The 13,695-nt window shown below is 41.3% G+C and overlaps 1 protein-coding gene across 1 annotated transcript in view; it reads left to right on the top strand.

Moving 5' to 3' along the window:
* The window catches only part of exosc1 (exosome component 1), a 40,689-nt gene that overhangs the window by 13,919 nt on the left and 13,075 nt on the right, over positions 1-13,695 (top strand). Inside the window, exon 3 of the mRNA XM_084318081.1 lies at positions 11,353-11,427. Coding sequence (XP_084174207.1) covers positions 11,353-11,427 — 75 coding nt within the window. The remainder of the gene's footprint in view (positions 1-11,352; positions 11,428-13,695) is intronic.

Raw genomic sequence — 13,695 nt, 5'->3', positions numbered from 1 at the left:
GCAAATTTCCCTGTCCTCCCATTGATTAAAGCGCTGGCGTGGTAGCCCTAATTTGGTCATATAGGCCCGGCGCTGAATGAGTTAAGGGGAGACCACCCCCCCTAGATAGGGAAAAATAATAATAAAGGATGAAATCATTTGCAAACATCTTAATTGTTAACACTTTCAGTGCCGGCCGTGTTTTCCTTTTTTCCCCCTTGAATGCCGCCACCCACTTCAATGATGGCGTTAAAAACGTATAATCTATGTTTTAAATTATGTGTCTAATCTGCTCGTCGCTTATCAATGACTTGTTTGCAGTCAACATTGTCGAAACTGATTGTTTTTTAATCATATGTTCATATCCTTTTTTATAGCATTTAGAAAAGCTATCGTTTTCTCAAATGTCCAGAAAATAGAAAGATTCCGTCATAAACGGCATTTATTGGAATATTCTCGAATACACTAAACACGTTGTTATTTGTTGGCCTATTTATGAATAGTTTTCAAATAAATGCTATATTAGGGCTGGGCGATATATCGAGTATACTCGATGTATCGCGGCTTGTTCTACGTGAGATGTAGTAAATTACTATATTGTGAACATCGAGTATATGTTGTCACGTCGCGGCTGATAAGCGTTCCTCTCATTTCATTATAGACAGACCAGCGCTGACCTTAAATTACATGCAATTGTAATTTCATTACACAGACCAGCGCGGACCTTCAATGACATGCAATGGGCTAACGTTAGCTGCTAAGTTAAACCATAATAGGCTAAGCTAACTAGCGTTAGCTCTTAGCTGCTAGCTCTTAGCTGCTAGCGTTAGCTCAAAGCGGACTCCACGACACTAGTTCCATTAGTGAGAAAAGGGGGTGGGTTATATTGACGACGCTTGACAACAGAGGTTTAAAGATAACTTCATATTTATTGGTTATTCGTTTCTATATATATCAGCATCCAGTTTCCATCTCCGTGTCTTAAACTCTTCCTGTTTACATTAGAGTGTGACGTCATCGCCTACGGCAGCTTAGATGCTCAAAACGCGAACGCGTTCTCTCGCTCTCTCTCTCTACCTCTCTCTACATTCAATAATTTAAAGTGGCCAAACGTTACAGTATAATACTAACTGGATAGTTGATGATATAAACATTTCATTTCATTATCTGAAATATTCTAAAATTATTAAGTCTGCTATAAGCCATTATCCCTTTGTAAGGCTTTGTGTGTGATTATTATTTTCTCACAGTAGTGTGTATATATATATTAGAGCTGGGCCGTTAACGGCGTTAACGTGCTGCGTTAACGCTATACTAGTATTGTGCGATAATATAATTAACGCATTAATCTAAAAAAATAAAAACTTTTTTTTTTACATTTCTTTTTTTACATTTTTTTTTTACCTTATTTACCCAGGGTAGGTTCGCTGAGCACAGATGCTCTTTTTCAGGAACGCCCTGCTTCACATTCACACAGTTCCATTCACACCTGGGAGCTGCCCAGTACAACCACAGTTGACACCATTGGCCACTGAGCAACTCCACTGGAGCAGTTGATTCAAGCCATGTCACATAGTTCAAGTTTGAAATGATTCTTTCTGTTTTGCTCCTGAGAGTGTGCTAGATACTGTACTGTACTGGTAATATTATTTATTTGTGTTAACTTCTGAATAAAACTATTTATTAAACACAAGTACATCTTATTGAACATTATTTTGATATTTCATTACCAATTATCATAGCAAAACAGCTTTTTCAAACAGTCTGTAATGCATTTTGGAAACGGGAGATGGGCTCATGGTGTAATGGGCCACCTGGCCTGAGAAACATAAGGAGGAAAGAAAAAGTAAGGACTTACTTCTGGTCATTATTTGGGTAGAACACACATATTTTGAATGCCTTCTGCAGTTTTTAAATTTTTTTTGAGCCATTTTAATCTAGATTAATCTAGATTAAATCCAGGATTGCAGATCGATTAATCTAGATTAAAAAAATTAATCTATGCCCACCTCTAATATATATATAATATGTGTGTTTGGCTAAAGTGGATAGAAAACACAGTACTGTGCAAAAGTCTTAGGCACCCAATCGTTTTTATATAAATTGTCTTAGATATAAATAATTTTTTTTATTAGTGTGTCAGTAGACTACTCTTAGTACATTTTCATTAAATTATTTTTTAAAGCATCTTCATGGTTTAATAATGGAAACATATTTTGCAGGGACTTATTATAATCATCATATTGGCGTGACTGTATGCATCAAAGGGTTAAATCAAGCATTTTTAAGTGCTTTAGAGGAAATGTCTAAATATCGCGATATATATAGTGTATCGTGATATGGCCAAAAAATATCGCCATATCATTTAAAACTCAATTTTTATTTGCATTTTTGTATTACAAGTAGGCCTGCCGCGATAAGCAATAAATCGATTAATTGCTGCGATAATTAAAATGAATGCAATGATTTTGACGGGCGCGATTAATTGCTATTTGCGCGTTTGTTTTAATGAGGCGGAACCAGTGCCCCTTGTCAGTCACTGTCCGTGTTGGGAGGCGGGCCGCTGACGTTACTAGAGTACAGCACGGGAGCTCCGTGGGGCAACGCCACATAGACATTTCTCAATAGTGTTGCTCCTTTTAACCAAGTAGCATTATTTGTAGTGTAACGTTAGCTATTTTTAGACCCAAGTAGTTACTCGCTACTGCCCGGAGAAACTGGACTGCTAAATAAAGATGAAAGATAGAGCTTTGATTCTCATTCCATGCTAACAACATTAGCTAAATAGCTAACAAACGAAATACAACGTATAGCATAGCTACAAGTACAACACAGAATAACGTTAATACAATTACATGCATCATTGTTTACAATGAACGGGTGGGGCTAGTCAAAGGACTGGACACGGGGACAAGTTAAACATGAATTAATTTATTATAACACTCCGGTAGTTTCGAGTCGTGCTGCAGTGCTTACGCACCACAGCTATTCTATTATATACTGCTTTGATGCTTCCTCCTCATCGTTGATTGCCTGTAGTAGCTGCATCTAACGTTAGTAGCTAACGTTAAAACTAACCTAAAGTTAGTTGTTCACCAACAATTTGTTTTATCATTAGCTCAAAAACAGAACCGGAGGAGACAAGTTGTCGGCTCATAGTTTCTGCTTAAAATAATCGCAACAATACTTCCGGTCCGGTCGGTGGGCTTCAAAATAAAAGTCTAAAACACCGGAAAAGACGGAGCGGTGGGCTTCAAAATAAAAGTTTGGGAACCGGTCGCAATAATATCGCTTATCGTGATATTTTCGGGGGCAATTAATCGCCCAGCAAAATGTGTTATCGTGGCAGGCCTAATTACAAGCATACAAACAACATCATATTTGAATATTATTATCCTCTCAGTCGGTCTTCCAGGTACATATTATATAGACATAATGTACAACACCGTTAATCAGACAAATTATATAAAAAAAAAAAAAAATGTAATACCCAAAAACAGAAATAATAAATACAGACTTAAAGGGGAACTCCACTATTTTGGGAAATTAGCTTATTTAACATCTTCCCTGGAGTTAGACAAGAAGATATATACCTTTTTTGTCTCTGTGCGTGCATTTTAGCTTTGGGAATAGACGCTCCGTTAGCATAGCTTAGCTTCATCACTGGAAGTGAGGCAGGACAGTAGCCTTACAGTGCCTTACAGTGTATTGCAAGGTCTGACATTGACCAAATTTGATATGCATGACCTTGGTGGGCTCTAGGTCAACTCCTGAAAAGGGGGTCAATGTCAGACCTTGCAATCAAAAGTTAGGGGGCGCACTGAAATTATGGCAAGGGTTATTAGCCCCCTAACTTTTGATTGCAAAGTCTGACATTGACCCCCTTTGCAGGAGTTGACCTAGAGCCCACCAAGGTCATGCATATCAAGTTTGGTCAATGTCAGACCTTGCAATACACTGTAAGGCACTGTAAGGCTACTGTCCTGCCTCACTTCCAGTGATGAAGCTAAGCTATGCTAACGGAGCGTCTATTCCCAAAGCTAAAATGCACGCACAGAGACAAAAAAGGTTTGTATCTTCTTGTCTAACTCCAGGGAAGATGTTAAATAAGCTAATTTCCCAAAATAGTGGAGTTATCCTTTAAGCAAAAGTTCCACAGACATAAATAATAAATTGAAAAAACATAAAGCAATCGTCCTACCCAAATGATAGAGATAGAGAATACTAACTAAAGCAAAAATGTGTGACATGGGTTCAGAGACCCTCCTTGAACCTCTTTCCTCCTTTACCCTTCTCCCTCTTGTGTTGCATTTGGTTCTTCTTCTGTGATGTCGTTTTCGTTCCCCTTATAGTCCTCCCACTTTCCCCATCTTTCCCCAAATTTCTCTTCCTGTAACCTCAGCATGTGTGTTATCCTCTCCATATCCTGTATCTCTTCCACTATTCCTACCCATTGTGCTATTGTCGGTGGGTCTTCCTTGTACCACAGTCTCGTTATTGCTTATCGCGATATCATTTAGAGGCCATATCGCCCAGCCCTACGCTATATTATCAATAGTATATGTGTACTTATGCACGCTATAGAAGCGAGCTGAGAAATCGATTATCTTATTTCCTCAACAGCACACGCACATATACACATACGGGACATGCTGAGATATAGGTCAAAACAGCTCCGATTACCCCAAGACTGGTAACATAGATTCCTTACCTTAGATCAGATGTTCTCCAAAAAGATTATTCCAATTCCTGATCGCCATTCCAAATATCGATCGTGTTTATTGATTGATTATTGGCTGCTGTAAATATATATTCCAGGCTGCTTTCCATCTCGCGATCACTTCCCTCTTCATCAGATCCCTCGCCAGCATAGTGGAGCCAGTAGGCTCCCCCCCCCACAGATCCACCAGTGTAATCGAATGGCCTGCAGTTACACAGGGATAGACGATAGGGGGCGGTATTTTCCCATCGGAGCTCCTAGAGGGGCTGCTGTACCAACAGGAGACTCCGTTGATGAAATATGAATTCAGATCGCTAAACTACAATTGGCGTCGTCGGCACTCAACGGGGGGGGGCATGAAATAACGACATAACACGTTGCTGGCACTCAAAGTGTTAAGAATAGTCAAAAAAATAAAAGAAATTTATAAAAAAACTAAACTAAACATCTGGATGAGTGATGTATCAAAAAATCCTCTTAACAGAAAGTTGTGGTATGGATAGGAGGAAACGTGGCCAGTTTGGTGTGTGGAGGTACGGTACTAGAGAAATTGAGATATTTTGTTTTATGTGTAATACAAACTCATAAAATCTCATTTTGAGAAAAACGCCTTTAAAGTTTTGTATTGTCTGTAAATCAGGCTATGTATGACATATCAACAAACCCTTTGGCACAAAGAAGCAGGATATAGATATGAATATAGGTGCAGGGCTCTACAGTGCGACCATATTGCTCGCATATGCCCCTAAAAATATGTGCGTGCGAACATGCAAAATCAAGTACTCGCACGGCGTGCGAGTGGGGCCAGCGAGTGCAGAGTACAGCCTCTCATTCGTCCTTTTTTTTTCTCCGCTGCGAGAATCGTTAAAAAACTACAAGTCCCACAGTTCACAGCCGCATAAACGTTCCAATCACGGTAGTTTCCTGTGGTCACGCGACTGGAAACCGAAAGTAATGATCAGCGGCTGCGTCACTGTCTGAGTCAAACAATAATACAGCCATGTCGAAGCCCATTCATTTTTATTTTGCGCGAAAGATACCGGAGAATGAGAAGTCAGGCGAGGCAGCTCATGTTACAGAGGTGATGGTTAACGTTAACCAAGATACTGACGCTAGCCAGCATGCTAGCGAAGTTGGCCAAGCTAGCGAGGCTACACCCACTGTAGCACCCAATGTAGCCACTGTAGCTAGCGAAGCTACACCCACTGGAGCCGGAGGGAAGACATACAAATTTTTACGTGAATTGGCTAAACATTTCCCCATGGCTAGAGTTCGAAAACAATGTCATGTTTTGTAAATATTGCAAAGTAGGATCGATACATTGCGATGCATTGTTACACCCCTACAACTGGCCCACTGTGTATGTGTGTACAGCTAACTTGGCTAGCGTTATCAACCGCAGAGGTGGGCAATGGGTCCAGCTGTAGCGCTGGACGGCCAGAGTGCAAGCGGTGTGACGTCGTAATTGGCAGAATCGACTGTCAATCAATGGTCTACCTGACACGCAAACTACTATACTGGAGGTGTACAGTATTTCAATAGGCAACCCTGAAAGGATTATTTTTCTAAAAGAGCAACACTAGCTCCCCCCTCTACTGATGGCCCTGGTTGTAAAGCCAGTGTCTCCTTTTTGTTCAATATCACTGCCTTTCTTATTAGGCCTAGTTGTTGGCTACAACTTTGCCATAGTAGGCATTAATCACCTAATTAATAGTTCAAATGTCTGTCCCATTCCCGTGTGCACACGCAGATGATACACACACACGCACACAGTGGGCCAGTGACTTTGGTGGTATGTGCTATTGCACAGATGTGTCCCATTTGCACATGCACGCACAGTACAAATATACATTTCTTTTTGAAAAAAAAAAAAAAACTCTGTTACCTGTGCCCCTAGTGAAAAAGGTTAGCGTAGAGCCCTGAGGTGGACAGTTTGGTGTGTGTAGATGCTAGGGAAATGGTACATGTCTACCCTTTGGGAAAACGCCTTCAAAGTTCTGTATTGTAAAATGCCATAATTCTTTTTTTGAAACCGCTATTTACAAACAACACCCAATCAAACCATTAGTAATAGACAACCTAAACACATGCCTGATAACTGAATAACATAATAATAATGGGCGGTCAGGTGGCATAGCGGAGATTGTGCTTGTCACCAATGCAAGAGGCTGCGGTCTCGACTCCCGGAGAGTCAGCATTGCCTTGGCTCGGGCTGATCGCTATACTAACTCGTTTGGCTGAGTTAGGGGGAGGGGAAATCTATTTATTTTTTGCCTCCAAAATCTTGCGCCTCCATTCCAATGAAACGAAAGTAAGCGGCCCCTTCCCGCCTCCATTCCAATGAAACGAAAGTAAGCGGCGCCTCGACTGCACCGCTCTACAACAAGCACGTGGAGATTATCTGTGTTGAAAACAACAAGGACATGTGCAGCAGACATGTCGACAAAGAAGTCATCAGACGTGTGGTTACACTTTAAAATATGCAAAGAAAATGCCCAAAAAGCCGAGTGCCTGATATGCCAGAAGAAAATGGCATATCACAACTCTACAACAACTTTGTCAAATCACCTAAAAAACGTAAGTATTGTTATACACGACGGCGACGCCACACAAAACATTAATAAGGCTATGCCTATGCTGCTATGACTAATGTGTTACCAAGTTGGCTAATTTAATTGTAATGATCTGCTTTTGTAGGTGCATTGTCTGATATAATTATAAATTAAATATAATATAATTGTTTGCTTGATAGACGAAGGTTGCAGCGCAGCCGAGTGAAACCTTGTTGGCTGCGTCACAGTCACGAAAGGGGCTACTTAATTAATTAATCCAATCCACTTTATTTATAGAGCACATTTAAAAACAACAAAGTTTACTAAAGTGCTGTACAAGTCCCACAACATAAGATAAAAAATATATATATTATGTAGCACTTGTGTCACTAACGGTAACAGCTGTTCGCCACGGGCACAGTTCTAGGTTCGAATGAGGCGAGGAGTAATATGCACAATTAAAAGAATAGTAGACCAGAGGCAGAGTTATAACAATAACCGGTGTTTTAATTAAAAGCGCGCTAGCTAAACAGTAATAATACATACAGACGTAAAGTACAAGTAATGCTTTGAAGTATCCCTTTTAGGTTATTTCAGTAACCTCTCCTTTCGGGAGGGTTAGGTCGAAACAAGTTTCGTTTAGCTAACGCCATTATGCATCGGAGCTGTGGTTTCGCTGTGATCAACATGACTAACAAGCAAATCAATTCTTTCTATTTTAAGGAATGTTCTGTAGGATATGTCGGCAACATAAGAAGCCAGCTACTAGGGGTAGCTGTTTGTGTGAAATAACAATAGAGGAGACTAGAGCGTGTGTCAACTGTGCGTCTGTATTGCAAGTTTGCAACCAATAACATAACATGGGCATCATATAGCTTACATCCTGGTCCCTGCTGGGACGTACCAACTGAACACACCACTGTGGGGGGGGGGGGGTATATAAAAATTCTAGGTTGATTTGATTTTGTATACATTTTAAGGCTCAAGGAGCTGATTGACTGCCTACCTCAAAGACTGTTCACTTATTTAGCAAATTTTCAGTAAATATTTGATTGAAATAAAAATTGTATCTGGTGATTATTTGAGTGATTGTTTCATATTGGCTCAGCCAGGTTATATAGGATGTCATGTCTACATCATTTTGGTTGTTTATAGCACAATCACATCTGATTTAATGTGATGGAAGAAGTGACATTATCATTTGTGTAAATATTTAATTTACCACAGCCGTGTAAGATGCTGGAAAAGGCACCTTGAAAAAGCTTGAAAAGTGCTTGAATTTTGCTTTGGAAAAGGTGTAAGAACCCTGTATATATATTTTTTTTTTGCACTACCTATCTCTGTGAAAGTGGCTTCTCAGCTCTGGTCCAGCCAGCTGAAGACTTCTTAGCTTAACATAACAGACCGACAGTAAGTTTGGGGGAACTAATGGGATAACTGGGGATGTTGTTTGGTCCTGACGAGAGTCTCGAAGCAACTCTGAGGTCATGCTCAATGTCCAATCTGTTCCTCTGCTCGGTCTTCAGCTGGACCAGAGCTGAGAAGCCACTTTCACAAAGATAGGTAGTGCAAAAAAAAAATATATATATATTTTTTTTTATAATTGTTTTTCGATTAGTCGACTTATCGAAAAAATAATCGACAGATTAGTCGACTACCAAAATAGTCATTAGTTGCAGCCCTACTGTCATACCGTATACCGGGGTGTGATTAGAGATGTTCCGATACCATTTTTTCCTTCCCGATCCGATTCCGATACCTAAGCTTTGGGTATCGACCGATACTGATCCGATACCAGTGCATACCGGTACATTACAAAAAAAAATGCCTTATATAAATTATACTTTTTTTTTTATTTTTATTTTTTATACAGATACTGTTTTATATATACTGTTTTTTAGTAATAACTAGAAAGTAATGGTATTTATTCAACAACAGGTGATTGTATAGATTAGTATTAGTATCATTAATCAATGAGTATGGGGCTGCAGCACTGCAGATATACCTTACTCCAATTATCCGCATGGACGTTAGACAGTGTTGCACTCGCTACCCAGTCTGTTAGTAGCAGAGGCTCTGGCTAGTAGTAACGTTCATGTTGTGATTTTCGATGCAAAATAAATATTCAACATTCTCTTTTGAGACTCCGCCTCAGACTCTTATCCTTTGGCACTTGGAACTTGCTGTATTTTGCTTGCAGGTCTGCAGCCATTATTGCTGGATTATGAATAGCACCAACTTTAGCCACGGTACCGTTATCAAGCTAAGCTAGCTGACCTAGCTCGTCTTCCCTGCATTGACATTTGATAACGTTAGTCAGCTAACGCTAGTCAGTAGCTACTTGACTTAATATACGATTCACCATGGGTGCATTATTGTTGATAGACGGACAGTGTCAGGTCCTGGAGAAAGGACAGGCGATCATCTGATTTGATGTAACGTTAAAGCGGATGTTGTTCCAACTAGCTAGCTTTTCAGCTAATGCTATCATAACACCAGCAAGCAAAACACATCCCGTCCGAGCTCCCCGTCACACGCTCTGTCGGGGACAATGGAATTTAAGAAAGTGTATGCTGTTAAAATGACAAACGGCATCACACTTTAAAACACGTTCATTTTATAATCCTCACTCTCCGCAGGAGATAAATGACGTCATGGGATCCGAGGCTAGAATTTACCTGTACTCGCCGATACCGATGCCAGCATTTTAGGCAGTATTGGCGGCATTTCCGATACTTGTATTGGTATCGGAAAAACTCTAGGTGTGATGTAGGGCTGGGCGATAAAACAATAACGATAATTATCGCGATATATTTTAATAATCGATATCGATTGATAATTAAAAAAATCAATAATTTTGTTTGCTTTCTAATTTAAAATACAGTTTGAAACCGTCTGTACACAGTAGGCTATGTGTGCTAGCAGAGCTAGTCTCCAGTCGCGAGTCACGGTGCACATGTGCTGTGGTTTGTCCACCAAAAAAGCGCCAAAAGATAGAAAATAAACGAGCAGAGCCAGAACTATTCAACTCCAGCAGAGAAGCCTGTTTACTTTCGCTTTCAAACCAGCTGCAGCCTGAGAACTGGAGTGTGAGGGGCTGTAACACTAAAGATGGCGACAACGACAAAGAATTGCTGCAAAATAAACATACATCTGTTGTTTAAAAAAATATATATAATATATATATATATTTTTATATCTATAATTATCGATATTGTTAAGTATCGAGTGATATGATATCATGATATCATCTTTGGCCATATCGCCCAGCCCTAGTGTGATGTCAGAAAGGTATGAAAAAAATTATACCGCCCAAGCCTAATGCCACCTGGCGAGATTCGATCGGCATTGCAATTCCAACGTAGGCAGATGTGCCAGGGAGCTCCGGCTGAGTGTTTAGAATGGGGATCAAAGGATCTAAAAACGAGATATTACGTTTTTGGCACTCAAGCGTTGGCGGCTAAACACGATATATTACGTTTTTGGCGCTGAATGAGTTAAGGGAAAGCTGTAATACAGCTTTCCCATTTTCTATTTTTCTCCCATCCCATTTTCGTATCGTCCAATTCTACCCTCCCCTGTCTCGAACGCTGTTAGGCCATGCCTCCCACAAGCCGGCTGCAATGTGGACGAAGCCTTACATCATGTGTCCCCTCCGGTACTCGAGGAAGCAGCCGTCGCATCTTTTCACCTGCACAGCGCGATCTCTCAGCGTCGGGGGTCTGCGTGGGAGGGACACGCCGCCCTTGTCGCTTTCTGATTCTGCTGCGCAGGCGCACCAACCAGCCTGTAGGAGTCGCTGTCCACAACGTCCGATCCTCACCCATCAGCTTCCCACCCGCTAATACTGCCAATTGTATTAGTATGAACGACCAGCCAAGCTGATAGCAATGCGGAGAGCTGGGCTCGAACCCAGCGTCTCCTGCATTGGTGGCGAGCGCCTTGCCGCACTACAGGCTATTTTCTTAATGCAGAGGTAATCGATTGACATCCCTGATTAAATATGCAGTCATGTACTGTAATGTTTTGACAAGCCTCCTGGCTGTTTTCGATGGGAAACGCACAATCTGAACAGGTTTTGTGTGTGTTTGTCTTTTACAGTTACCAGTGATCTCAGTGGTGAGAGAAACAGAAGCACAGCTACTCCCAGATGTTGGCGCAATAGTCACCTGTAAGGTAAGGGTCAGACTTTGTCACCTGTAAGGTAAGGGTCAGACTTTGTCACCTGTAAGGTAAGGGTCATACTTTATGTCACCTGTAAGGTAAGGGTCAGACTTTATGTCACCTGTAAGGTAAGGGACAGACTTTGTCACCTGTAAGGTAAGGGTCAGACTTTGTCACCTGTAAGGTAAGGGTCAGACTTTATGTCACCTGTAAGGTAAGGGTCAGACTTTATGTCACCTGTAAGGTAAGGGTCAGACTTTATGTCACCTGTAAGGTAAGGGACAGACTTTGTCACCTGTAAGGTAAGGGTCAGACTTTGTCACCTGTAAGGTAAGGGTCATACTTTATGTCACCTGTAAGGTAAGGGTCAGACTTTGTCACCTGTAAGGTAAGGGTCAGACTTTATGTCACCTGTAAGGGTCAGACTTTATGTCACCTGTAAGGTAAGGGTCAGACGTTATGTCACCTGTAAGGTAAGAGTCAGATGTTATGTCACCTGTAAGGTAAGGGTCAGACTTTATGTCACCTGTAAGGTAAGGGTCAGACGTTATGTCACCTGTAAGGTAAGGGTCAGACTTTGTCACCTGTAAGGTGACTCTTGTCAGACATCATCAGGGCCTATTCACTGTCTATGAAGTTGCTCGAGACTTTATACCTGATGACACATTTGAGTTTTAGCACTTTTTAGTTTTAGAGAGTTTTGTCAACAAATATATTTGCACTGTTTAACTCTTTCAGTGCCACGCCTGGTTTTCCATTTTACCGCTTGAATGCCACCATCCGCGCCAATGTTAACGTTAATATCGCCTAATCTATGTTTTAAATTATGGCTATGTGTCTAATCTGCCCATCGCATTATCAAAGACTATTTTCCAGACAGTGCTGTGAAGGCAGATTGTTTTTTTATCGCGTCGTTGCCGTTTCAGAGCAGTTAGAAAAGCCCCCGTTTTGATATAAAAAACATCTCATTCTGGAGCATTCTATGAAAATCGTCTTTTAGTGGAATATTCCACAACGCTGATATTCGTCGGCCTTTTTATGAATCGTTTTCAAATAAACGCTAGATGATCAATATTATACGTGCACGCACGCACATTACGGCCGCGCGCGGATAATCGCCTCGTTGATTTCCTCTGAGTTTTACATTGAAACCGAAAGAAGACATTTCACAAAACAGCTTATAACTTCATCAAACTTACTCTGATTATCCTACCACTGATAACATAGAGTCCTTACCTGACATCAGATGGTATCCAACTGGTATATTCCAATTCCTGATCACCATTCGAAAAAATCGATACGTGTATGGATCCAACGCGACACAGTGGATCTCCATGATCCGCAGGGATCTGAGGCTCCAGAATGAACTCTAGTAACCCCGGCTGGATCAGTGAACTGGAAAATGTGGAGTACCGGATTTTTTTCCCCATTCATTTTCATTGAGTCCATTCCAAAATCACTTATGTCATCTGGGAGACGACAGGGGGCGCTTTTTTCCACAGTGATCACCGGCTCAGCTCGGCAATACTCGGGTAGGCTCGGGTGATGCAATCATTTTTCAGATCGCAAAAAAAAAAAAAAAAAAAAAAATCCGAGAAATCTCGTGAGTGGCTAGCAACCACCTATAAAAAAACACGAGAAATCTTGTGAGTGGCACTGAAAGAGTTAACACTTTGACTGCCATGAAACGTCTTTTGACGTCATTGCGGGCCATGCTCAAGTTGCCGGAGGACGCTGTACAGCGTCCTTATATCAATATTTCAAAAATCTGCGATCTGATTCATATGTCCCCTCCGCTGGCCTGAGATCCACCAGCAGGACCCACTGAGCTCTCTGGCGGTTCAGGAGCGCCATCTGGTGGCCGATCGGCGCAATCGCCAAACAGGATGTGCCATAGAGGTTGTGCTAGACGTCCGTAGTACTTCCGGGCGCTCGCTATAGGTCATGGGACTCGGCTCGTCACGCTACACAGTGATCGATTGGCAATAACTCGATAAACAACATGATTTGGACGTATATACCATTATACAAGCTGGAGATGGACCGGGTAAAAATATATCCCATAATGATAAGATTTCTACTCTACGATGATCGCCCAACGGCGCGCGGAGACTGGGGTGAGTTTCAGCGTGTAACGTTACCGTCTTCGATACTAACTGCTATTATCAACATTTGACCCACATTAGATGATTGGTATAACGCTGCCCACGGAATTATAAACGCCCCCTCGCCCATCCGGTCAACATCAGATGACGTGTAGTAACTTCTAGAAGTACGTCT

This window comes from Notolepis coatsorum, assembly GCF_963971535.1.
Source record: "Notolepis coatsorum genome assembly, chromosome: 7".
Lineage (NCBI taxonomy): Eukaryota > Metazoa > Chordata > Actinopteri > Aulopiformes > Paralepididae > Notolepis > Notolepis coatsorum.
The sequence above is the reverse complement of the archived record's forward strand: the minus strand, read 5'-3'. Positions and strand labels throughout refer to the sequence as shown.